The sequence below is a fragment of the Artemia franciscana genome, chromosome 1, assembly GCF_032884065.1.
Source record: "Artemia franciscana chromosome 1, ASM3288406v1, whole genome shotgun sequence".
NCBI lineage: Eukaryota > Metazoa > Arthropoda > Branchiopoda > Anostraca > Artemiidae > Artemia > Artemia franciscana.
In genome coordinates, this window is record NC_088863.1 from 11,592,214 (window position 1) to 11,618,778 (window position 26,565).

The 26,565-nt window shown below is 35.2% G+C and overlaps 1 protein-coding gene across 5 annotated transcripts in view; it reads right to left on the reverse strand.

Moving 5' to 3' along the window:
• Nucleotides 1-26,565, reverse strand: part of LOC136025567 (uncharacterized) — a 42,823-nt gene continuing 16,258 nt past the window's right edge. For 3 of the 5 annotated variants that reach the window (XM_065701599.1, XM_065701597.1, XM_065701600.1), the window contains exon 4: nt 1-471. Coding sequence is in view for 1 of the 5 variants with exons in the window: in XM_065701603.1 (XP_065557675.1) it covers nt 18,179-18,211 (33 nt within the window). In the remaining 4 variants the exon portion in view is untranslated. Of the gene's footprint in view, nt 472-18,064; nt 18,212-26,565 lie in introns of those variants that run through there. The other 2 variants (XM_065701603.1, XM_065701598.1) reach the window with 1 other exon arrangement.

Here is a 26,565-nt window from a genome sequence, read left to right on the forward strand (position 1 = left end):
TACAAAATTCTAGAGTTTTATTCAAACAAACTTTTCAATGTTTATTAGATAAAGAGTAAATAAAATGTCTCCAACTTATTTTCTTGTCTAACTGTTTGTTGACTTAGGATACGATTTCTTGGCTGAGGAGCAGAGGCTGTACAAGGAGCCGAAGAGCTTGAATGAGCAGTAAATTCGTTTAGCTAAGGATGAGCCAAAAATATAATTTATTAAAAAAAAGTAAAGGGTTCTATTACTTTTAAAATGTAAAAAAGGGAGAAAAAAGTCATTGACGACAATTTTACGGAGAATGAAACGACCTTAATGTTGAGAACCCTTGATTTTTATATAAATTTTACAATTAAAAGCAGCCCTGTCTGTTCCAGCGCCTTTTTCTGTGAAAATGAATGCTATCACACAAAAAGACGGCAACAGTATACGGGCTACACAGAATTAAGTTCAAAATTTACTGCTCAGCTCTCTGATTTTAACCTAGAAAAGAAAAAGGACATTAACAGATTGGAGATAAAAGACAAGTAAAGAAGTAATAAAAAATAAACACAGAAAATAAGAAGAGGACTAAATCAACAAGGAAGAGAAAAAGAGGGCTAAAACAAAAATCCAACCCTCGAATAGAGAACCAAATTAATATTCGGTCCGAAATTAAAATTTCGGAAAAATTATTACGAAAAAAGAAGAATAAGCCTGGAAGAACAAAAAGGAACATTTAACTAATAATTATGGCAAGTGCTATCCTGACCGTGCTATCCTCTTTGAGTCTGGTCTTCACTCTTGCTTTGATAAAGTGATCTTCTTTCATTATTTTCTGTTTTAAAATTTTCTTTTTTATTTGGTATGCTTTTACCCGAATAGAATTTAGCTAACTTGGCGGGAATGATATTATTTTTATCGTGTTCTATAATCAAAAGGGTGTTACATCTGAATCATCATTAAGGCTTTGCAGTTATTACGTAATTAAACTCGTGATGGATTCAAAATATCAAGGAATTAGCTGAGAATCTCAACTGTTTCATTTCAATGTTTACTCTCATTTGAAAAACAACTTACTTTTGTGATTTTATCTTGTCTCAGAGATCATATTTTAATTCCCGATCGGAACTGGTGACATTGGGGGAGTTGGAGGGGGGAACCTAAAATCTTGAAAAACGCTTAGAGTGGAGGGATCGGGATGAAACGTGGTGGGAAAAATAAGCAGGAGTCCTAGATACGTGACTGACATAACCAAAACGGATCTGCTCTGTTTGAGGAAGTTGGGGGAGAGAGTTAATTCTGAAAATTTGAAAAAATGCGGTAATTTTAATATACGAAGGAGTTATCGGATCTTAATGAAATTTGAAGTTTGGAAGGATATCGTGTCTAAAATCTCTCATTTTAAATCCCGACTGGATCTGGTGACAATGGGGGGAATTGAGGGGGGAACCTAAAATCTTGGAAAACGCTTAGAGTGGAGGGATCGGGATGAAACTTGATGGGAATAAATAAGCAAAAGTTATAGATACGAGATTGACATAATTGGTACGAACCCGTTCTATTTGGGGGAGCTGAAGGTTGATAATTTGGAAAAATTAGGAAAATAGAGGTATTTTTAACTTAAGAACGGGTGACCTGATCTTAATGAAATTTGACATTTAGAAGCAACTCGTGTCTCAGAGCTCTTATTTCAAATCCCGACCAGATCTGCTGACATTGGGGGAAGTTGGAAGGGAAACCGAAAATCTTGGAAAACGCTTATAAATGTTGTAGATACGTGATTGACGTAACCGAACTGAATCCGCTCTCTTTGAGGGAATTAGGTGGTGGGGTTCAGTGGTTTGGCGAGTTTGGTGCTTCTGGACGTGCTAGGACGATGAAAATTGGTAGGCGTGTCAGGGAGCTGCACAATTTGACTTGATAAAGTCGTTTTCCCCAATTCTACCATCTGGGGGGCTGAAGGGACAGGAAAAATTAGAAAAATTGAGGTATTTTTAACTTACGAGTGGGTGATTAGATCTTAATGAATTCTGACAATTAGAAGGACCTCGTGACTCAGAGCTATTATTTTAAATCCCAACCTGCATTAAGCCTCTGATTTTCCTATTAAAGCAATCTATTGATTCTTAAAGTTTTGCTAGAGCTCATACCATATGAGCTTTTGGCTCTTAGCTCTTTCGACCTCGTCACAAATTCCATATGAGCTCTTAGCTCTTGTTTTTTCTTCTTCTGTTTTAATGAGAAAAAGAGCAGAGTGAGACCTTGGGAACTGTTCAATTCTTGTCATTGGAGAGCTTAAGGGGCAGAGAGCCATCTCTGGGAAACAAAAGGAAACAAGATTTTCCAAGCAACAAGAAAACAACTTTTAACCATAAAAAACTTTAGCTTGCAGTGGCCAGCTTTATAATCTTGACAGCTCAGTTATGGAAACTAAAACAGCTGGTATTTTTGGAGAGATAAACGAAACTACTCGAGCTATACAAGAAACTTAAGGTCTAGCCTAAGTCCAAGCATTTTACTCCCTAGTCAATTCTTTTTCTTAGGCGACAACTCGGTCAAATACAACGGTATTAGTTTTCTTCGTCGCTTCAACTAAACAAACATAAGAAGGTTGAACTGAAGGGGTTTATCACTCAAAATTATGATTAGGCAATTCTTCTTGTAATTATTTATACAATATATTTTTTTTTACATGTATTTATTAACCGGTAGTCTGATGTCTGCACGCTACTTATTCTCTAGATTCTGTTTAAGCAAGTTACAACTAACTAATACTAGACTGAATCGCTCTTTAACAATCAGGATGGTTAGTCCCTTGGTGTAATCTATTCATTCTCACACACTCCAATTACAGTAGGATCTAGTCTCTTGAGGGGAATTTTTGGCTTCGGAACACAAATATGTGAAGTATTTGGGACTGCAGCCAGGAAGCATATATTATACCAGAATGCAAACTCGAAATAGGTTTTATAATTATTTTGGAATTATAAAAAAAAATATTTGTCGGCTTTAACATTTGATTGGATCAAAATATTCACCAGATTTTTTTTTTGATTTTTTTTTTCACAAAAACTGCCGAAATCACTGATTCAGGAACGTAAGAAAAACTCCAAATGTTTAACATGTGAGGTATAGGAAGATTCCTTGAGAGTCCGTCCTGCCTTAATAGCAGAAACTCAATTCATATTATTTATTTAATAAAAAAAAGAGATATAGTTCAAAAAATTAAAGAAACTCAATTCTTTTCCAGAAAGCCCTGCTTGGAAATACCCCCAAAAAGGAAGAAAAACACTAAGCATAAAAAAAGAATTTTTCAACAGAAGCTTCAAGCTTCTTTCAACAGAAGGAGGAGGAAGCGGGACAGAAATTAATATCTAGCCCCTCTTGATTCCCGGGAATACTTTTGGTCAACGCCTTGATTTTTAGCACTGAAGGCGGGGAGGGGAGACAATATTACCTCTCTTATTGCAATGATCTATTTACACGTAGCATAAAATATTAAATTTACATGCCTACCAGCACAGAGGCGGAAAAGGCGAGGCTGGGCATTTGAGCTTTGCCAAGAAAATTTTTGGGGACTCAGGGGGGGAAAGTCCTACCAGGAGCTTTATTCTCAGCAATTTTAAGGTAACACTTCTCGGTTTCAATTTAAATGTTTTGTCTGTGATTATATCGAACCCAAGTCCTGGAAAATTGAGAACCGGCTCATTCTATTGGAAAATATTCTAGGACTATTTTTAAGTAATATGGGTGGACGTTTAGCACATCATTTTAAAGCTCTTGATTGAATCTATGTGCTCTTTGTAAATAAAATAATTGACGTTGATTTGTTGATTTATATTGACGTTTTTGGGATTTATATTTATATTTGCCAAGTTTTGTTTTTGCTAAACTTTTAAAATGGAAGTTTTTGAGAGGGTATATTAATAAAAAAAAAAAAAAGAAACGTCCTATCCCCATTGTCATCTCAACTTCAGATCTCTAATCTATGGTATTAAATAGCTTTAAAATTATAATCTTGGTAACCATTATTTTATTTATTTTTCATTTTACTTTATAATTACTTGTTGTGACTTTAATTCATATTTTTAGGCAGATTCGGTAGGTTGCGGCAGCCGATGGACCTATATACAACTATCCCTGATCAGGGATAACTATTCCTGATCTGGAAAAGAATCAGTGATTTTTGCTTTTTATATGCAAACTTCTATATTCGTATGTTTTTATTAACTCTAGATACTAAAAATACTCTAGCGTAAAGAGCGAGGTATTACGAGGAGGTAAACCCCTCATATGCGTAATAATTTCTTTTTGTTTTAAGTTTTAATGCTGCTCCTCACTTTCAGTAGAAAAAACTTTTCATATTTATTTTTTCATTGTTTTTTTAATAATGCTAGAGAGTCCTGCTCCCTCTCCATTGAAAGTCTCTTCCCCCATGAGAAGTTCCTCCAAGGAAAGATCCTCCTACGTACGACCCCCCCCCCCTCAACTCTCCCCCCGAACCAAAAAAAATCCCCCTGAAAACGTCTGTACACTTCCCAAAAACCATTACTATATGTAAACACAGGTCAAAGTTTGTAACTTGCAGCCCCTCCCACGAGGACTGCGATTTATATTTGACGGTATTTGTTGATTACATTGACACTGAGGAGGCTTTTCCTCCTCGACGCCCCAGTCTTTACGCTAAATTTTTTTACTGTTTTAAAATGTAGAGTTAAGAAAAAGAGTCCAACTTTAGCGTAAAGAGCCGGGCGTTGGGGAGGAAAAGCCCCTTTCATTTACGGAGTAATTTCTGCTCGTTTTAAGTTTTAATGTCGCTCCTTACTTTCATTAAAAAAAACTTTTTTTGTTTAATAAACTACAGGATTGACAAATATGGCCCATATACTAAGACATACAACACTTACTCTGTAGCTTAGTAAGATTTTCATTATTATCTTTTTGTACAAGAAGGCCTGCATTCAGGATGGGGTTTCACCCGGTTCGACCCCCCCCCCAGAAATGTTTCTTCGACTCGTAAAAAAGTAACAACATAGAAGTAAAAGAAAATCTTTGTCCCGTTTTGAAGTTGTTTTTTTTAATCCTTCTCCCGAACAAAATTATCCCACAAACAAAAGTCCTAGTTCCCGTCCAGGACACAAGGCATGATTTTGGAATAACATTATTTTCTTTGATTCATTAATTTGGGAGCATTATGACCTGCGCTGTCGCTCCATTTAGTATATTTTTCTTCATCTTAGAAATGAGGGTACTAGGTAAGCACAATTAGCCAGACAGTAGGTAAGGCCGTATCTAGGGAGGGGGAGGGGGTTTGGCCCCCCTCCTCAAGAAAAACAAAGTTTATCCAAATCTTAAAAACATAACAAAAATGCGTATACAAATTTTTTGATGAGCTTTTAAAGTATTTACCCCCCCCCCCCCCACCCCTGGACCCAAAATCCTGGATACGGCCCAGACAGTAGAGAATATATTTACAATTACAATATTTTCTTGTTTATCCCAAATCGAAAATTTTCAAGCCAGAGCAGACGTGGTCAGGATTGTTGATTCTTATTCCTAGACCTAATCGATTCCTAAATAATAAAATACTTCATCACGTCAAACGCCTCGTCAGTTTTTGTTAAAGTATGGAGATCATTTTATTCACTTAATGGAAATTCAACATTACTAGGGTTCCAAATTCCCACCCAAGATTAGAATGCATAAATTTTAGGGGGAAATATATCGTTTTTGTGGGAAAAATTCGAACGTTGCTTACAAGCACACTGGAATAGCAAAAGTAAGGAGTAAGCAAATACGTAATAAAGCAGGCAGAACATTAACACTCCAAATGTAACATTTCTGGATTTGAGCCAAATCCAGAAATGTTTCCAATCCAAAGTCGGACAGACACATGTCCAACACGCTTCGAGCCCGTAAACGAATAAATAAAAAAAAACTGATTTTTTTAGCTGAAAGTAAGGAGCGACATTAAAACTTAAAACGAACAGAAATTACTCCGTATATGAAATGGGTTGTCCCCTCCGCAATCCCTCGCTCTTTACGCTAAAGCTTTTAATTGTTTTAAAAAGTAGAATTGTGGCAAAGAGTCAAACTTTAGCGTAAAGAGCGAGGGATTGCGGAGGGGACAACCCATTTCATATACGGAGTAATTTCTGTTCATTTTAAGCTTTAATGTCGCTCCTTACTTTCAGCTAAAAAAATTAGTTTTTTTTTTATTTAATTTCTGAACGTTTTTAAATTAATGCATGTTTGGTTTTGGCTCTCCGCACATAAATTATTAAAATGAAATTTGTATATTAATTCTTTTTTGGCTAAATGACTTTCTCTTAGTTTTGATCGGACGATTTTGAGAAATAAGGGGTGGAGAAGGAAGCCTAGTTACCCTCCAATTTTTCGGTTACTTAAAAAGGCAACTAAAACTTTAAATTTTTAACGAAGGTTTTTATTAGTAAAAAATATACGTAACTTAAGAATTAACTTACGTAACAAACTTTCATAACCTTATATTTTTATTATGTATACGATGGGGTTTGTACCCTCGGTAATACCTCGCTCTTTACACTAAATCGTAAGTTTTGTCCCAATTCTTTAAGAATGACCCCTGAATCAGAAAGGCCGTAGAATAAACAGTTGAAATTACTAAAAATACTTTAGCATAAAGAGCGAGGTATTTATCTCCTCCTAAATACCTCGCTCTTTATGCTAAAGTATTATTTGAACCCCTCATATTCGTAATAATATCTGTTCGTTTTAAGTTTCAACGCTACTCCTTCTTTTCATTTGAATAAAGTTTTCATGTTTATTTTTCATTGTTTTCTTATAGTAATGCTAGAAAATCCTTCGCCCTTTTCATTGAATTTTTCTTCCCCATGACAGATTCCTCCAAGTAAAGATCCTCCAACATAGCCCCCTCTCCTCAGCCCCACCCCCAAAAAAAATAAAATCCCCCTGAAAACGTCTGTACACTTCCTAATAACCATTAATATGTAAACACTGGTCAAAGTTTGTAACTTGCAGCCCCTCCCCCAGGAGTTGTGGGGGAGTAAGTCATCCCCAAAGACATAGTTATTATGGTTTTCGACTATGCTGAACAAAATGGCTATCTCAAAATTTTGATCCGTTGACTTTGGGACAAAATGAGCGTGGGAGGGGGCCTAGATGCCCTCCAATTTTTTTGGTCACTTGAAGAGGGCACTAGAACTTTTCATTTTCGTTAGAATGAGCACTCTTGCGACATTCTAGCACCACTTGGTCGATACGATGTCCCCTGGAAAAAAAACAAAAAAAAACAAACAAATAAACACGCACCCGTGATTTGTCTTCTGGCAAAAAATACAAAATTCCACGTTTTTCTAGATAGGAGCTTGAAACTTCTACAGTAGGGTTCTCTGATACGCTGAATCTGATGGTGTCATTTTTGTTAAGATCCTACGACTTTTAGGGGGTGTTGTTCCCTATTTTCTTAAATAAGGCAAATTTTCTCAGGCTCGTAACTTTTGGTGGGTAAGACTAAACTTGATGAAACTTATATATTTAAAATCAGCATTAAAATGCGATTCTTTTGATGTAGCTATTGATATCAAAATTCAATTTTTTCGAGTTTTGGTTACTATTGAGCCGGGTCGCTCCTTACTACAGTTTGTTACCACGAACTTTTTGAAAACGTTTAAATTCCCACTGGGTTGAACATAGAGAACCTGAAGACAAATATTTACCAAACCTGCTTAATACACGTCTTTGATCGTGTGCCTGAAAACGTTTGCCTCAAACGTGCACCGGTGCCTGAAAACAGGATTCAAGAGGGATGGCTAAAAACCAAAAAGTTTGTATCTCTCATAAGTGAAGAAATAACTCACAGAATAGCCTAGAAATTGTACCAACAATAATCAAACTAAAAGAAAATGGAAAAGGCCATAAGATTAACAAAATTACCGCATGCCTTTGGCTCTCCAAAACAAGTAAAATTGACTTCGATGATTTTGAGACCCTTCAGTCATTTACGAATACCCCGTTGAAGTATCATGACCATAAAGCGTAAACCACCTTAAGAAAGTTGGTACTTTGTACGAAAATATTAACTTAGAAGAAGGGGAACAAAAAGATATTGAACTGAAAAGTAAATACGGAATTCCAAAAATTAAGAAGCTTCTAAATAAAATTGGGGAGGATTTGAAGCCCACTGAATCTTTAATATTATTCTCATTTGTTACAACACCAGATAAAGTTACTATTGGGCCGCTAAGTTATTCTGTCAGGCCATGGCCACTAAACCTAAAAGGTGTACTAAATGCAAATTATTTGGCCATGCGAAAGATGTATGCCGTAATAGCACAAAGACCTGTGGAAAATGTGCCAGCAGAGGCCACTCCGCAGAAAATAGTACCCAAAATCAAATTAAACGCAGAAACTGTCACAACACAGACCACATCAGTGGGGATAACAATTTCGTATAAAGGCTTCCTTGAAATAAGTAAAATTGCATCCAAGAATCAAGTTCCGTGGCGAGAAGCCAAAATGAAATATGCTGAAATAGCAATAACAGAACAAGAAAGACCGACAACAGTTGAAAATCGAGAAATAAATGTAACTACACAAATCCAGAAAGAATTAAAACCCCTTATAAGTACAATGAAAATTGTATTAAATGAAAAGTTGAAGATTAAAGAAATAAAAAAGAGCTGCAGAAAAACTGTTCCTGAAGAAACAGGATCTGAAATAGAAGAAATTTTTTTACCAACAACAGGGAGTGGATCAAGGGACTAGTCAGAATAACACAGATAGTAGCGTGAATTTTGGCAATTAAACTGCAACACCTTGAATAAGTCAAAATTAATTGTATTCAAGATGATGTTACGTGATGAACACCTTACGATAGCATGTTTACAGAAGACATGGGGGTCCAACCCCACTATTACCAATTTCAAGCGAAATGAAATGGCCAGAATAAACCGGGAAAAACAGGAAGTCAACATTGAAAAAGTGGAGGAGGAATTTCGATAAATGAAGATTATTTCTAAATAACAGAAATTTTACATTTGACTAATGATATGATAAACTTAGAAGTCGTTATAGTAAATTGTGTTAGAATTGATGGTGCAGTTTATAAGGCAGCAACATTTATAACAGCAATGGGCAAAATATTATAGCAAATTTCTTGACCTCGTGAACCAGAAATTGGAGGGAATTAAGATCCCATGTGGGGATTTTAACGGCAATTCTTTTTGTGGGAATCAAATGATAGTCAAAATAGGTCAGGACAGGATATTGCAAATTTTATCTATGATGAACCAGATTTAGTTCATTAACATATATGAATCCTCAAATTAATTGCTTAAGCACAATTGACCTAACATTTTCAGCTTGTCAGATCCTGCAAATAGCTGAATATATAACAGGGGAAGATCTCGATATAGGAAGTCCACATAAGTTAATACCAACTGCTCTTGACCAACTACCGGAAAAGAAAATGCATTATTACAGAAACGGAAAATTTAACCAAGTTCAAGTTAACCATATATGTAAAAAGCTAGAAGTCAATTTACCAGAAAAATTTAATTGTCTTGAGGCTTATTCTAAGTCGTCCGTATCCTACGTAAATAGTTTATAATTTCTTCAAATTAATTTACAACACTCGTATGTAGCTTTATTAGAATTATATAAAACTATTGAGATGATTAAACCATATGTTATACTAGTTACATATGTAAATACAAATTTAAAAGTCTCCTCTGTACCATCAAACTATATTTGTTTTTTCTATAAAATCTTCAAAAAGATTTTATAGCGCAGCAATTTTTGTTAAAATACGCTGACAGCAGGTCTACATTTTGGTGTCTCAACAAATTAATGCGCTTTTGTATCTATTTACACTCGTAAAAAGACCTTTATAGTTGTGTCAGCTTATTGTCCTCCTTCTTACGAAAATCTCTCTTTATGTCCACATCCGATTGAGACAGTAAGAAATTCGTCTGCATTAATTTTAGGTGGGTATATTAATGTCAGAGGCCCTCTTTGGCTTTCTAATAACATTACGGACGGAAGAGTGGCGGAAATGGAATTATCTTTTGCAAGTAGGTCACTATAAATGATCCAACAGTTGCAACATATACAAGAATGAACATCACGAGACAGAACGTAAAAGCTGTCGGTAATTGTTTGTCCCGTGATATTTATGATTGGAAAGTTTTAAGTTATCCCAGTCTTTCTGGTCACGGGCATATTTCTTTTAAGCTAAGGTTTTCTACTGACAACTCCTCCAACATAAATTTAGTTGATCCACGGTCCAGTTGCAAGAAAGTGGATTGGAATACAAATCAGAATTAAAATCGTTATACCTGAGAAAAAACCCAAACTCCAAGTGTGCAAGATGGTGGACCCCAGAACTAACTGAATTAAAGCGAAATTACAGAAGAGCATTAAAAAAATTGAAAATTCACGCAACTGAGGAAAATTATCATTCTCTTTACGCTAAAGTTTCTTACTGTCTAATCAAGTAGAATTGAGAGAAACAATCAAACTTTAGCATAAAGAGCGGGGCGTTGAGAAGGGAACTGCTCCTTTCATACACGGAGTAAATTCTGTTCGTTTTGAGTTTTAATGTAGCTCCTTACTTTCAGCTAAAAAAAACTAGTTTTTTTTAATTTAATATCTTCTAAAGATGCGAATTTCTTAGATCATACAGCTAAAAAGGTATTTACAATATTTGAGAAATAGGCAGATAAAAATAGACTAAATTCGATGTTAGTAAATGCGAAGCTATCATCTTTACTAAGAAAAGAGTAATCCCATAAATTAATCTCAGTTTTTAAGTCATAGAATACTGATAACTGATAAAGTAAGATACCATGTAAAGATGACCACGTTGAAAGTAAAGTAGAGGTCGCAAGACAATATTCAACAAAATTGTTATGTGCCGCTAGAACCACTTGGGGTCTTAAGCCTTTTGCCCTAAGAAAGTTACAAAAAGCTGCTATTGAATCCACCATTTTATATGCAATACCTGTATGGTTGTTAGCGCTGAATAAAAAGAAAATTGCAAAAAAGCTAGTATCTGTCCTAAAAATTTCTACGGTTTTGATTTCCAAAGCTTTTTTATCCACTAAAACTGAGACAATAACGGTTTTAGCAGGATGCCTTCCTATTGACTTCAAAGCCAAAGAGATGACTCTATCCAGATATCTAAAGAGTGGAAGACGTGATTATTGGCCACCCCTGAATAATTCAAATAGTCATAAATTAAATGGACATAAATATTATACTGAATCACAAGCAAATTATGTATTCGGTAATTCCCTTTCTTACTCTAATCCTATAAATAAAATTCGGAAAACTTTACGCATAAACCTATATATGAAATATTCTGCCAAGCTGTTAAGCCCTTGACCCTCCAGTTTCTTACTGATCATAATGACCGTCTTCAAGTTGAAAAAATTGAAAAAATTCTCCTAATTATAAACTGGCGCAAATTGTTAGTAAATTCATTTTTATGTAGAATTAATAAAAGTAATTGTTAAAAATTACAAAAGTAATTGTAAAAAAGGTAGTATCTGTCCAAACAATTTCTATGGTTTTGATTTCAGAAGTTTTTTTTATCTGCTATCCTGGATTCTCCAGTTTTTCAAAAACAACATTAAAAAAGCATCAAAATTTGTTAATATGCATTTTTGATATGTTTTACGGGTCAAACGAATGTTATGGGTAGGGTTCAAACCCCCTAGTATCCTCCCTGGAGCCCTGCAGATTCTCCCTTGAAAAAAAGTTTTGGCAATTATCTTAGAAGCGAGGAAGTGTCAGACACAACTTTTAGTCGTGACAGCCACGTAATGTAATAAAATATTAAAACTTCGAGCAAAAAAATTCGATACAAAAGAAATAACACAAAAAATACGAAACACAAGTATCATAAGCTCTGTGTTCTCCATGCAAGTGTTTGGTATTTTATTTTCTGTAGACCTGTGGTTTTAGTTTTTGAATAGAAAAGTAATATTTTCCGATCATTTGATGGCTAAAATTCGGTTATATCAACCAACCGAATTACAATTTGAAATTTACATTATTTTTTTTGTGTTTAATTGAAAAATGTGTTAAAAATTTGACTGAAACCCTGTGAAAAAAGAAATTTTTTCCTATTTTTTAAGCAAGTATAGATCGCTCTCAAGCTACAAAGACGTGATTTGACAAAGGCAATCAGCAACAATTTGCGAGTTATAAATTTGTTATAAAATTATAAAAAAGTTATAGTTTTAAAATTTATAAAAGTTATAAAATTTGCTTGTTATAAATATCCGCATGCTTTATCATTGGATTGCATTGAATCAGATATAAAGCGGTAAATGTGACGTTTCTTCATAATTAGTCTCACCTTTTATCAGCTTAAAAATAACTAAAATAAACCAATCAAAGCCCAGCAAATGTCAACAGGTTCTGGCCTCTCTTGTGCCCAACGCAAAATCTTGATGAGCCACCACCAACCCCCCTGTCTCCCAAGTTTGCAAGTCAATTTATAAAAAAAAATCATTTATTAACAATATTTTCCTTTATTGACAATATTGTTATTAACAATTTATATCAACATTAATATTAACAATATTATATAAATAGGATCTCTACTATAATTGTAAAATATATTTATTGCTTTTATAAATATTAAAATATATTTTTGTATTTATATGTTGTATTAACAAAATATATATTTTGTATTAACAACAAGAGCTCATATGGCACTTTTGACGAGGCGAGAAGAGCTAAGAGCCAAGAGATCATATGGTATGAGCTCTAACAAAATTCTATGAATCAATAGATTGATTTAAAAAGGAAAATAAGAGGCTTAATGCCGGTCAGGATTTAAAATAAGAGCTCTGAGTCGCGATGTCCTTCTAAATATCAAAATTTATTAAGATCCGATCACCCACTCGTAAGTTATAAATACCTAATTTTTTCAAATTTTTCCTCTTTCTTTAGCCCCCCAGATGGTCGAACCTGGGAAAACGACTTTATCAAGTCAAATTGTGTAGCTCCCTGACACGCCTATCAATTTTCATCGTCCTAGCACGTCCAGAAGCACCAAACTCGCCAAATCACTGAACCCCTCCCCCAACATCCGCAAAGAGAGCGAATCCAGTACGATTCTGTCAATCACATATCAAGGACATTTGTTTATTCTATCCACCAAGCTTCATCCCGATTCCTACACTCCAAGTGTTTTTCCAAGATTTCCCCCTCCAACTCCCCCCAATGTCAAATTATCTGGTCGGGATTTGAAATAAGAGCTCTGAGACATGAATTCCTTCTAAATATCAAATTTCATTAAGATCCGGTCATCTATTCGTAAGATAAAAATACCCCAATTTTCACATTTTCCAAGAATTCCGGTTTCCCCCTCCAACTCCCCCCAACGTCACAGGATCTTGTCAGAATTTAAAATAAGAACTTTAAAGCACAAGATCCTTCTAAATATCAAATTTCATTAAGATCTGGTCACCCTTTCGTAAGTTACAAATACCTCAATTTTCAAAATTACCCCCCCCCCTCCAATTCCACCAAAGAGAGCAGATCCGGTCCGGTTATGTCAGTCACGTATCTTAGACAGTTTTTATTCTTCCCACCCAGTTTAATCCTGATCTCACCGCTTTAAGTATTTTCTAAGATTTCCGGTCCCCCTCCAACTGCCCCCCCCTCAATTACGCTTGATCCGGTTGAGATTTAAAATAAGAGATCTGAGTTACGAGGTCCTTCTAAATATGAAGTTTAATGAAGATCCGATCACTCCTTCGTAAGTTAAAAATACGTCATTTTTTTCTTATTTTTCAGAATTACCCCCCCCCCCCCCTTCCCCAATACATCGGATCCGTTCCAATTATGTAAGTCACGTATGTAAGACTTCTGCTTATTTTTCCACCAAGTTTCATCCCGATCCCTCCAATCTAAGCGTTTTCCATGATTTTAGGTTCCCCCACCCCAAACTTCCCCCAACGTCACCAGATCCAGTCAGGATTTAAAATAAGAGCTTTGAGACACGATATCCTACTAAATATAAATTCCATTGAGATCCGATAACCCGTTCTGTAAGTTAAAAATACCTCATTTTTTCTAATTTTTCAGAATTAACCCCTCCCCCAACTACCCCAAAGAGAGCAGACCCGTTCCGGTTATGTCAATCATGTATCTAGGACTCGTGATTATTTTTTCCACCAAGTTTCATCCCGATCCCTCCAATCTAAGTGTTTTTCAAGTTTTAAGTTTCCCCCTCCCAACTCCCCCCCCCCCAATGTCATCAGATCTGGTTGGGTTTAAAATAAGAGCTCTGAGCCACGATATCCTTATAAACATCAAATTTCATTGAGATCCAATCACCCGTTTGTAAGTTAAAAATACCTCATTTTTCCTAATTTTTCAGAATTACCCCCCCCCCCCCAACTACCCCAAAGAGAGCGGCTCCGTTCCGATTATGCAATCATGTATCTGGGACTTGTGTTTATTTTTCCCATCAAGTTTCATCCCGATCCCTCCACTCTAAGTGTTTTCCAAGATTTTAGGTTTCCCCCTCCAACTCCCCCCAATGTCATCAGATCCAGTCAGGATTTAAAATGAAAGCTCTGAGACACAATATCATTCCAAACATCAAATTTCATTAAGATCCCATCACCCATTTACAAGTTATAAATACTTCATTTTTTCTATTTCTTCCGAATTAACCGGCCCCCCACTCCCCCCCCCCAGATGGTCAAATTGGGAAAACGACTATTTCTAATTTAAGCCGGTCCCGTCCCTGATATGCCTGCCAAATTTCATTGTCCTAGCTTACCTGGAAGTGCCTAAAGTAGCAAAACCGGGACCGACAGACATACAGACCGACAGACAGACAGACCGCAAGACATACCGACAGACAGACCGACGGAATTGGCGATTGCTATATGTCACTTGGTTAATACCAAGTGCCATAAAAACCTAGTCTGAGGTTTTTTTTAACACTTTTTTGAAAAAATATAGAATATAAACCTCACCCCGCTGCCAGCGGGGCTCATGGAGCTTCGCTCTATAGATAATGTTACCTGTAAGCAAACCCACTTTACGCATTTTTAGTTTCATTGAAGGGGGATTTTAGAAAGGTAAAAAATAAATGCGCTTCTCTAATAATAACACAGACACAATATGCGATCATCAGAATCTTGCTATATGCAGTAATACACACTTTAGAATACTTGTGACGAAACTAAACATTTACCCTAAGCTGAAATAATCTCAAGAGGGGGAGGGGGGTAGTGTCAGATAAACTACCCCGATGTTTGGAAAGACCATAAAATAATTTGTTACTTAGGCCATGTAACATACCAAACAGTCGAGCAGTTAGCTGAATGTACGATCTGACCAAACCGGTTTCATAGCCACAAGGACAAATGACGGGAGACAGAATGCATTGGACTTGTATGATTTGCGCCAAATATGTGTACATCAGGGGGGTGGGGGTAAGGTTAGGTTATCAACCCATTTCTGAGATATATTCTCTCCCTCCCCCTAATTTGCAAATATATAAATATAAGTACCAGTAATTTTCTTTCAAAAGGCCACAGACTAATAGAACCAATTTTCGTGTTTTTTAAGTTAATCACACCCCCCCCCCTTAAAAACGAACCAAGAGCCTGTGTGTGTACCTGCAGTCTTTTGAGTCTGCAAGGCTATCGAAATATTCAACACCAGACTTTAGAATAATATCAAAAATGATTACCTTACCCTTTTGAATTATCAACACCGTTCTTTGTAGGTAGGAATTTTTTCATACACTTCAGTTACAATTCTATCCTTATCTTTTGACATAGATTCTTGAATGACTTCCATTTCTGCTCATCAAATTCATGGAAAACGTTTTAAATACGTATTTAAATTACGCATTTGAAAAGGCGGCCTTTGAACATGTAAGCAATAACTGGGGTCCGCGTTGTCTGTGCCCAAAGGACATGGGAACTAATTAAAAGTCAATAAAGTTCATGAATGTAAAATCATCATTGATGACTGTCACAGTGTAAAAATATTTTCCCTTTACTCTGCTGACTGCATAGATGACTGGAACAGTTACATCCGCAGGACTTTGCTTCTTAGGGAATTCCAATTTCGTCAGCAATAGTTACAGCTTAGGGGTATAAGCCTAGAGAAGGAAACATGTTAAGAAAACATTTCATAATACGCACAATAGCTGTAGCTAACACCTTTTGCATGGATCCCCCCTATACTTTACCGCCATCCCCCCTTGCCCTAAAAAGCAAATATATAGTCCAAATTATATAAAACCAATGCATTCTGTCACCCATCACTTGTTTTCCGGTTCTTCTTTTAAACAGTTAATTCAATTAATAAGTACAAGGTATGAAACAAGAGAGACGCATTGGGGGAATAGAGGGGAAATATATAATTTCGACTGTATATTTACACATTAAGGGGGGGGAATATAGGGGGTTCCATGCAAAATCTGTTTGCTACAATTGTTATGCATATTGTAAATTGTTTTCTTATCATGCTTCCTTCTCAAACATGTTTCCTTCTTAACTCGTAAGTTAAAAATGCCTCATTTTTCTAATCTTTCAGAATTAACCCTCGCCCCCACTCCCCCAAAGAGAGCGGATCCGTCCCGGTTATGTCAATCACGTATCTAGGACTTGCGCTTATTTTCCCCACCAACTTAAATCCCGATCCCTCCACTCTAAGCGTTTTCAAAATTTTAGGTCCCTCCCCCAATGTCACCGGATCCAGTCAGGATTAAAAATAAGAGCTCTGAGACCCGATATACTTCAAACTTCAAATTTCATTAAGATCCGATCACTCCTTCGTAAGTTACAAATACCTCATTTTTTCTATTTTTTCAGAATTAACCCTAGCCCCCCCCCCCAAACTCCCCAAAACAGAGAAGATCCGTTCTGGTTATGTCAATTATGTATCTAGGACTTGTGCTTATTTTTCCCACCAAGTTTCATCACGATCCCTACACTAAGTGTTTTCCAAGTTTTAGGTTTCCCCCTCCCAACTCCCCGCCCCCGTCACCAGATCCGGTCGGGATTTAAAATAAGAGCTCTAAGACACGATATCCTTCTAAACGTCAAATTTCATTGAGATGGGATCATCCGTTCGTAAGTTGAAAATACCTCATTTTTTCTAATTTTTAAGAATTACTCCCCCCCAACTACTCGAAAGAGAGCAAATCAGTTCCGATTATGTCAATCATGTATTTGGGACTTGCACTTATTTTTCCCATCAAGTTTCATCCCGATCCCTTCACTCTAAGTATTTTCCAAGATTTTAGCTTTCCCCCCCTCCAACTCCCTTCAATGTCATCAGATCCGGTCGGGATCTAAAATAAGAGCTCTGAGACACAATATCATTCCAAACATCAAATTTCATTAAGATCCCATCACCCATTCATAAGTTAAAAATACCTCATTTTTTCCATTTTTTCCGAATTAACCGCCCCCCCCCCAGATGGTCAAATTGGGAAAATTTCTAATTTAAGCTGGTCCCGTCCCTGATACGCTTGCCAAATTTCATCGTCCTAGCTTACCTGGAAGTGGCTAAAGTAGCAAAACCGGGACTTTAGGTATCCCCCCTCCAACTCCCCCCAATGTCATCAGATCCGGTCGGGATTTAAAATGAGAGCTCTGAGACAAAATATCATTCCAAACATCAAATTTCATTAGGATCGAATCACCCGCTCATAAGTTAAAAATACTTCATTTTTTCTATTTTTTGCGAATTAACCGGCCCCCCACTCCCCACCGGATGGTCAAATCGGGAAAACGACTATTTCTAATTTAATCTGGTCCGATTCCTGATACGCTTGCCAAATTTCATCGTCCTAGCTTACCTGGAAGTGCCTAAAGTAGCAAAACTGGGACCGACAGACAGACAGACCGACAGACAGACCGACAGAATTGGCGATTGCTATATGTCACATGGTTAATACCAAGTGCCATAAAAATATTAAAATATATTCTTGCGACAAGCTGAGTTCCAAAAATTTGCGACTCAGCTTGTCATAAATATTGTCATAAATATGTCATATGGCTTCTCGTCGGATTGCATTAAACCAGATATAAAGCAGTAAATGTGACGTTTCTTCATAATTAGTCTCAGCTTTATCAACCAAAGAATAACTAAAATAAACAAATCAAATGGCGACAGGTTCTGGCCTCTCTTGTGCCCAAGGCAAAATCTTGATGAGTTACCACCAATCGCCCTTTTCTCCAAAAGTTTCCTGGTCAAATTAAAAAAAAATCATTAGTTACCAATATTTTCATTTATTAACAATATTTTCATTTATTAACAAATTTATTCATTTATTTGAATTTGACTTTTCGTACTATATATAGGAAAAGATCTGGGAAAATGACAATTTCAGATACAATTTGCTTATGTTTACTATATTAGTAAATTGTAATTGTTACTTTTCTTAAATACCCTCTAGTATAATAAAATAGATCTTGATTACAAAATTATTATAACTGTTAGATTACTTTCTAGATATTTTGCACCCTCCCTCTAAAACTGTCTCTGTCTGTTAGAGCATGGGAAGACACTTATTAGTAGAACTACTACTAACATGGTTCTTAAAACTGAGTGTGTTTACTGCATTATATATATATATATATATATATATATATATATATATATATATATATATATATATATATATATATATATATATATATTGATATATATATATATATATATATATATATATATATATATATATATATATATATATATATATATATATATATATATATATATATATATATATATATATACACATATATATATATATATATATATATATATATATATATATATATATATATATATACATATATATATATATATATACATATATATATATATATATATATATATATATATATATATATATATATATATATATATATATATATATATATATATATATATATATATGTATATATATACATATATATATATATATATATATATATATATATATATATATATATATATATATATATATATATATATATATATATATATATATATATATATATATAGGATGTCTACTATATTTATGAATTATATTTATTACTTTTTTTAAATACCCTATAGTATAATAAAATATAATTTCAAAAATAACAAAATTATTATAACTATTAGATTATTTTCTTGAAATCTTGCGCCTTCCCCCTAAAACCGTATCTGTCTATTAGTGCATAGGAAGACACTACTACTAATAGAACTACTAGAACTAATAGAACTACTACTAACATGGTTGTTAAAACCGAGCTTATTAACTGCATTGCTTTAACAACAGGTGCGATCTCGCCATTTTTTTCAACTTTTTCCGACTGTGCTACCCTTTTTGAGTCTAGTCTTCACTCCTTGCTTCGAATCAGTGATCTGAATAAAATATATATCTGTTATTTTCTGTTGTAAAAGTTTATCTTTTATTACCTATGTTCTCACTCGACAAGAAAGTTAAAATTAACTTCTCGGTTAGGCGCAACTGATATTATGTGTATTCTATTGCATAATCATAGGATATTACATTTGAATCATCCTTAGGGCTGGGCCCTTATTACCTTAAAAAAGGGGTGGGGGAGGAGGCCTAATTGCACTCCAATTGTTGGTAACTTAAAAATTCAACTAGAACTTTTTATTTTACGAGCATTTTTATTTGTAATAAATTATACGTAGCTTACGAATTAACTTACGTAATGAACTTCTATATTTGTATATTTTTATTACTTATATGAGGAGGTTTTTCCCTTCGCCAATACCTCGCTCTTTACACTAAAGCTTGAATTTTGTCCCAATTCTTTAAGGTTGAACCCTGAATCACAAAGACCGTGGAAATAGTTGAAATTACTAAAAATATTTTTGCGTAAAGACTGAGGTTTTAGGGAGAAGAACCCCCTTATATACTTAATAATTTGTCCTCGTTTTAGGTTCTAATTGTGCTCCTTACTTCTAACTGAAAAACTTTTTTTTTATTTATTTCCTAATTGTTTCTTTAAATAATGTGTAGAAAATTCTGCAGCCCCTTCATGGAAATTTTCTTCCTCCATGATAAATTCCTCCATGGAAAGATCCTCTCACGTAATCCCCTCCCCGCAACCCCTCTTTTGACGTGAAAGACTGCCTCTGAAAACGTCTGTACATGTCCCAATAACCATTACTATAGGTAAACAATGCATAGGTAATACATGGTAAACAATGCATAGGTGCCCTCATATTTTTTTGGTGACTTAAAAAGGGTACTAGAGCTTTTAGTTTTCGTTAGTTTGAGCCCTTTCGCGACATTCTAGGACCACTGAGTCGACACGATCACCCCTGGAGAAAATAAAAATAAACACGCATCCGTGATCAGTCTTCTGGGGAAAAAAAAGACAAAATTCCACACTTCTGTAGACAGGAACTTGAAACTTCTACAATAGGGTTCTCTGTTACGCTGAATCTGATGGTGTGAATTTCGTTAAGATTCTAAGACATTTAGGGGGTTTTCCCCCCTGTTTTCTAAATTAAGGCAAATTTTCTCAGGCTCGTAACTGTTGATGAGTAAAACTAAACCTGATGAAACTTCAATATTTAGAATCAGCAAAAGAATGCGATTCTTTCGATGTAACTATTAGTATCAAATTTTTTAGAGTTTATAGGTTTTTTTCCAGATTTTTTTTTAGAGTTTCGGTTACTGTTGAGCTGGGTCGCTTCTTACTACAGTTCGTTACCACGAACTGTTTGATTGAAAAACGCAGGTTATAAAGTTAAAACTTTATGTTTAGGCTCCAAAGGTATGTTAAAATAAATCAAAATATACTTTGCGCACGTAATTTATGTAAAAGCATGATCTGCACTATTTCACAACGCCTGAGGATATGTGATTTTGTTTAAAACGGTCAAAAGGTCTAGTAACTATATCTCAGGGGACGCAATGCAACCCACAGCCTCAAGGGCAAGAATTGTAAATTATGTAAACGGAAGTGTTACGTAACAGTTTCTTTGATTGTTTAAAAGCCTAGGGGTGTAGGGGGAAAACCACAAGGGCCCGCCAAACCAAGATACAAACATAGTTTTTGATTGTTTAAAAAATCTAGGGGTGTAGAGAAAAACCCTCAGGACCCTCCCAAATAGGGAACCTTCAAGACACCGGGCCCTAGCAGGCAATTCAACCAGGGCCCTAGCAATTAATTCCAGGGGCCCTTGGGGAATCCCTGATTTTAACTGAGGACGGGGCACACAGGGGTGTGTCACGTAATACTATAGTATACCTCTATGTTATGTAATAGTAGATTCTTTGTTTTGTTTTTTTGTTAAGGATAAAGTGTTCTCACCCGAATTTTTAGAGGTCAGGGCCAACAATTCAAATGGGGAACCCCCGCTTGTACAGTAGCCTGTACAAAGCGTGTGGTCTAGTCCTGCTTTCTAAGCAATAATGAAAGAAAGGTTTAGATGGTTAGATTACTTAGTGCAGATGAGGGAGGAAAGATTGCTAAAGATTGTCCTTTAAAGCTGACAATTCAGGGCCGAACATCATCCCGGTTAGGGGGGAGGATGCCGTAAGGAGATATCTTGATCTTCCTGGGAGTTTGTAAGGAGCAAGGTATTAAATAGATTGGGATGGGGGAGGACCATGTGTAGATGTGATTACTTCAGGCTGCTTGGTGCTGAATATTTACAATTGCATAACTTATGGTGTAAATATTTACCCCACTTATATGGAATATAAAAAACAGAAAACACCTGACCAGTTAAGGACTATGTTCTATAGTCCTCAGAGGCAGACTAATAAGGTTTGAATTTGTAAAAATGTTGAAGCAGCCTAGGTGAAGACACCTATCTTACAGGAATGTGTAATTAAAAACTTCAATTGGTTGAAGAATAGCCAAAACAGAGCTATTTACTTACAATATTGGTTAAAATAAATTAGCTTTTTATTACAAAGATGCTGAAAGACTTTCCAAATCTTCAAATCTGCACAAAAATAAACTTATAGGTCTAGAAACTTTGTAATATCAAGGTAGTGTTGAATCTTTTCAGTGTACGAAAATAAACAACACAACATAAAAAAAAACAATGCCATAATATAAGAAATAACTGCCACGACACTAGAAAGTGCAACTTTTTGCATAAGAAAAGAGTAACCTGTGGAGATTCAGTGTGTATACACAACTCAAGATATATACTTTTACAGAGGGGAAAGGGGGGGGGGCAGGTAAAACTAATTTTCAATGCAAAGGATTCTACATTTGGATTCTGGATGAAATTACATAAAAAAAACTAGTTTTTTAACTGAAAGTAAGGAGTGACATTAAAACTTAAAACGAACAGAAATTACTCCGTATATGAAATGAGTTGTCCCCTCCGCAATCCCTCGCTCTTTATGCTAAAGCTTTTAATTGTTTTAAATAGCAGAATTGTGGAAAAGAGTCAAACTTTAGCGTAAAGAGCGAGGGATTGTGGAGGGGACAACCCATTTCATATACAGAGTAATTTCTGTTCGTTTTAAGTTTTAATGTCGCTCCTTACTTTCAGTTAAAAAACTAGTTTTTTTATGTAATTTCTGAACGTTTTTGAATTAATGCATGTTTGATTTTGGCTCTCCATACATAAATTATTAAAATGAAATTTGCATATTAATTCCTTTTTTGGCTAAATGGCTTTCTCTTAGTTTTGATAAGACGATTTTGAGAAATAAGGGATGGGGAAGGAGGCCTAGTTGCCATGCAATTTTTCGGTTACATAAAAAGACAACTATAGATTTTAATTTTTAACGATTTTTTTTATTAGTAAAAAATATACGTAACTTAAGAATTAACTTACGTAACAAACTTTTATATTCTTTAATTTTTATTATGTATATGAGGGGGTTTGTACCCTCCTTAATACCTCGTTCTTTACACTAAATCGTAAGTTTTGTCCCAGTTTTTTAAGAATGACCCCTGAATCAGAAAGGCCGTAGAGTAAATAGTTGAAATGACTAAAAATACTATAGCATAAAGAGCGAGGTGTTTATCTCCTCCTAAATACATCGCTCTTTATGCTAAAGTATTTTTAGAAACCCTCATATGCGTAATAATCTCTGTTCGTTTTAAGTTTTAATGCTACAATTTACTTTCAATTGAAAAAACTTTTCCATGTTTATTTTTTCATTGTTTTTTTTATAGTAATTTTAGAAAATCCTGCGCCCTTCTCATTGAATTTCTGTTCCCCCATGACATATTTCTCAAAGGAAAGATCCTCCCACATAGCCCCCTCCCCTCAACCCCACCCCCCCCAAAACCAAAAAAAAAATCCCCTGAAAGCGACTGTACACTTCCCAATAACCATTATTATATGTAAACACTTGTCGAAGTTTGTAACTTGCAGCCCCTCCCCCAGGGATTGTGGGGGAGTAAGTCATTCCCAAAGACATAGTTATTATGGTTTTTGACTATGCGGAACAAAATGGCCATCTCAAAATTTTGATCTGTTGACTTTGGAGAAAAAATGAGTGTGGGAGGGGGCCTAGGTGCCTTCCAATTTTTTTGGTCACCTAAAAAGGGCACTTGGACTTTTCATTTCCGTTAGAATGAGCCCTCTTGCGGAATTCTAGGACCACTTGGTCGATACGATGACCCCTGGGGAAAAGAAAAAAAAACAAAACAAACAAACAAACAAATAAACACGCACCCTTGATTTGTCTTCTGGCAAAAAATACGAAATTCCACATTTTTGTAGATAGGAGCTTGAAAATTTTGCTATAGGGTTCTCTGATACGCCAAATGAGATGGTGTGATTTTCGTTAGAATTCTGCGACTTTTAGGGGGTGTTTTCCCCTATTTACTAAAATAAGGTAAATTTTTTCAGGCTCGTAACTTTTGATGACAAGACTAAATTTGATGAAACTTATATATTTAAAATCAGCATGAAAATCTGATTCTTTTAATGTATATTTTAGCATCAAAATTCCGTTTTTTAGAGTTTCGTTTACTATTGAGCCGGGTCGCTCCTTACTACAGTTCGTTACCATGAACTGTTTGATCCTGAATAAGAAAGTGGGCTATGTCTGTATCTTAGCTATTCCATTAGTAGATTACTCGAAAAACTTACCAAAAGTTAAAACTGGAAAATAAATAATAATTAATATTTTTGACCACTTGTCTTTATCAATTTCTTATGCAAAAAGCTCAGATCTTTTAAAGTTTAATCAAACAGTTTTATGACAATAAACTGTAAGCTAGGAGCGACGGGGCTCAATAGTAGCCGAAATTCTAAAAACCATAAATTTGAAATCAATAGATATATCAAACAATTCGGTTTATTATGTAGATCTCGGTTTTTTTTCTTTTTTTACTTTTGAAAAAGCTTCTTATTGTTCTAATTAAACGCCTCTTCAAAATTCAGCAAAATTCAAAATTTAACGTAAAGAGTGAGTAGTTTAGGAGGGTGCAATCTCTTTCATAACCGTAATGATTTTCGTTCGTTTTAAGTTTCAATGTTACTCTTTACTTTCAGTCGAAAAAACTTATCTTTTTTAAATTTAATTTCTGATCGTTTTTTAAATAATCTCAGGAAATCTGGCCCCACCTTCACTGAGAAATCCCACTCCCCAGGGAAATATCCTCTAAACAATTCAATCTTGTTGAAAATTTACTCCGGACAATTACCGTGGAAAACTCCACGCGTAAAATTGAGGTGGAATTGAGAAATCAAGACCTATAAAAAGAAACTTTCTATGAGAATTCTGGCAAATTCCAACAGTGTATGGTTTCTCCTGACAAGTTCACCCCCTGGAAACTTTGCTCTCCGTGGAAAACTCTCTTGTGGAAAAGCCCAAAGCATAAAATTTGTCCTCTCCCCCCCCCCCCCACCCAAAAATGTGTACATACTTCCCGGTAATAAATACTATGCGCAAACAAAGAGACAAATTTTGTAACTTGAAAACCTATCTCCTGGGACTGTGTGGGGTTCATTTTATATCTAGAGGCATAGCTATTTGTCCTTTCAACTAAGATGAACAAATTCGCTATCTCAAAATTATGATTGGGCGGTTGTGAGATAAAAATGGGAAGGGGCCTGGCCATCCCCGAATCTTTTTGTTCACTTAAAATGGCACTATAATTTTGCATTTTCTTTCGAATGAACAATCTCATGATATTCTCGGGTTACTTGGTAAATATAATTACTCATGGGAAAAACGTAACGAAAAATACAAACAAATACACACGTATCAGTGATCTTTCTTCTGACAAAAATACAAAATTCCACATTTTTGAAGATAGGACTTTGGAACCTCTAAAGTTGGATTTTCTTATAAAATAAATCTGAGGGTGTGGATTTCATTAAGATTATATGCTTTTTAAAGGGTGTTTCCCTCTTTTTTGAAGACCAGGCAAATTTCTTCAGGCTTGTAGCCTTTAATGAGTAAAACTAAACTTAATGAAACTTACTTATTAGAAATCAGTATGGTTAGCTGATTCTTTTGATATTTCTATTGGTATCATTTTTTTTTTTTGGGTTTTGGTTCCTATTGAGCCGGATCGCTCCTTACTTACAGTTCGTTACCACGAAGTGTTTGAGTTCTTTTTGATTTTGTCCCAATTTTTTAAGTTCGACTCCTGAAGCAAAAGTGTTGCTTAATTAGAATAGTAAGCTTTTTCCAAAGCAAAATTTAGAAAAAAAATCTAAAGCAATGAGAGTTCTAAAGCAAACTTTAACATACAGAGAGAGGTCTTGAGGTGGGGATTTTCCTCACATATGTATATACCGAGAAAGGCGGAAGCAATTGTCACTTCACCAATCCTAAATTTGAATATACAGAACCAAATGAAAACAAAAAGAATAGTGAAACGTAAAAGTAATAGGCTACATTTTTATCCACTTCTGTATATAAAATCTAACTGAATTTGGTAGCGGTCTTGGTAACGGTCTAACCATCAAATATGGGTTATTGGCCATTAAAAGATCATAAAAAAGTGACACGTTTGATAAATACAAGTGTGGAATTTTGTAGCATCATTTGAAATCTAAGTTCTGAGCGCCTGACCACTTGACTCGTTTCTCTCAGTCCAGTTAAGCTACTCTATCTGTCAGGAGCCTTGTTTCACTTCTCTACAAATATGGACTGTATGGCTGCACAGCCCTGCTTAACTCCTGATTTAATTGGAAACCAGCTACTAATATCACTTCCTACCTTAACCAGAGCAATATTATCCTCGTATGCTACATAGTACTTGTCACTTTAATGTATTTATCTGGTATACCATACAAGACTAAGACCTTCGCTAAAGCTTGTCTATCACCTGAATTAAAACCTTGATCACAATCTATAAAACTTACGACTAAAGGCGTTTGATGACTCAGGCATATCTCAATTATTAATCTAAGAGCAAAAATTTAGTCATACATCCAACCAATTTTAGGGCAAAGGTCAACTATAATTTTTTTTTTTTTATTGTGAAGGGGGATGGGGATAACACATTTTAAAAACTTGCCATGATGTGCTTTGAGTGAATATAGATGAGTATAATTTAACCTTTGACCTTTATCTGAAGGATCATAATTGTATTAAGCGTTTCACTATAGATGAATAGACGCTGGATGGGT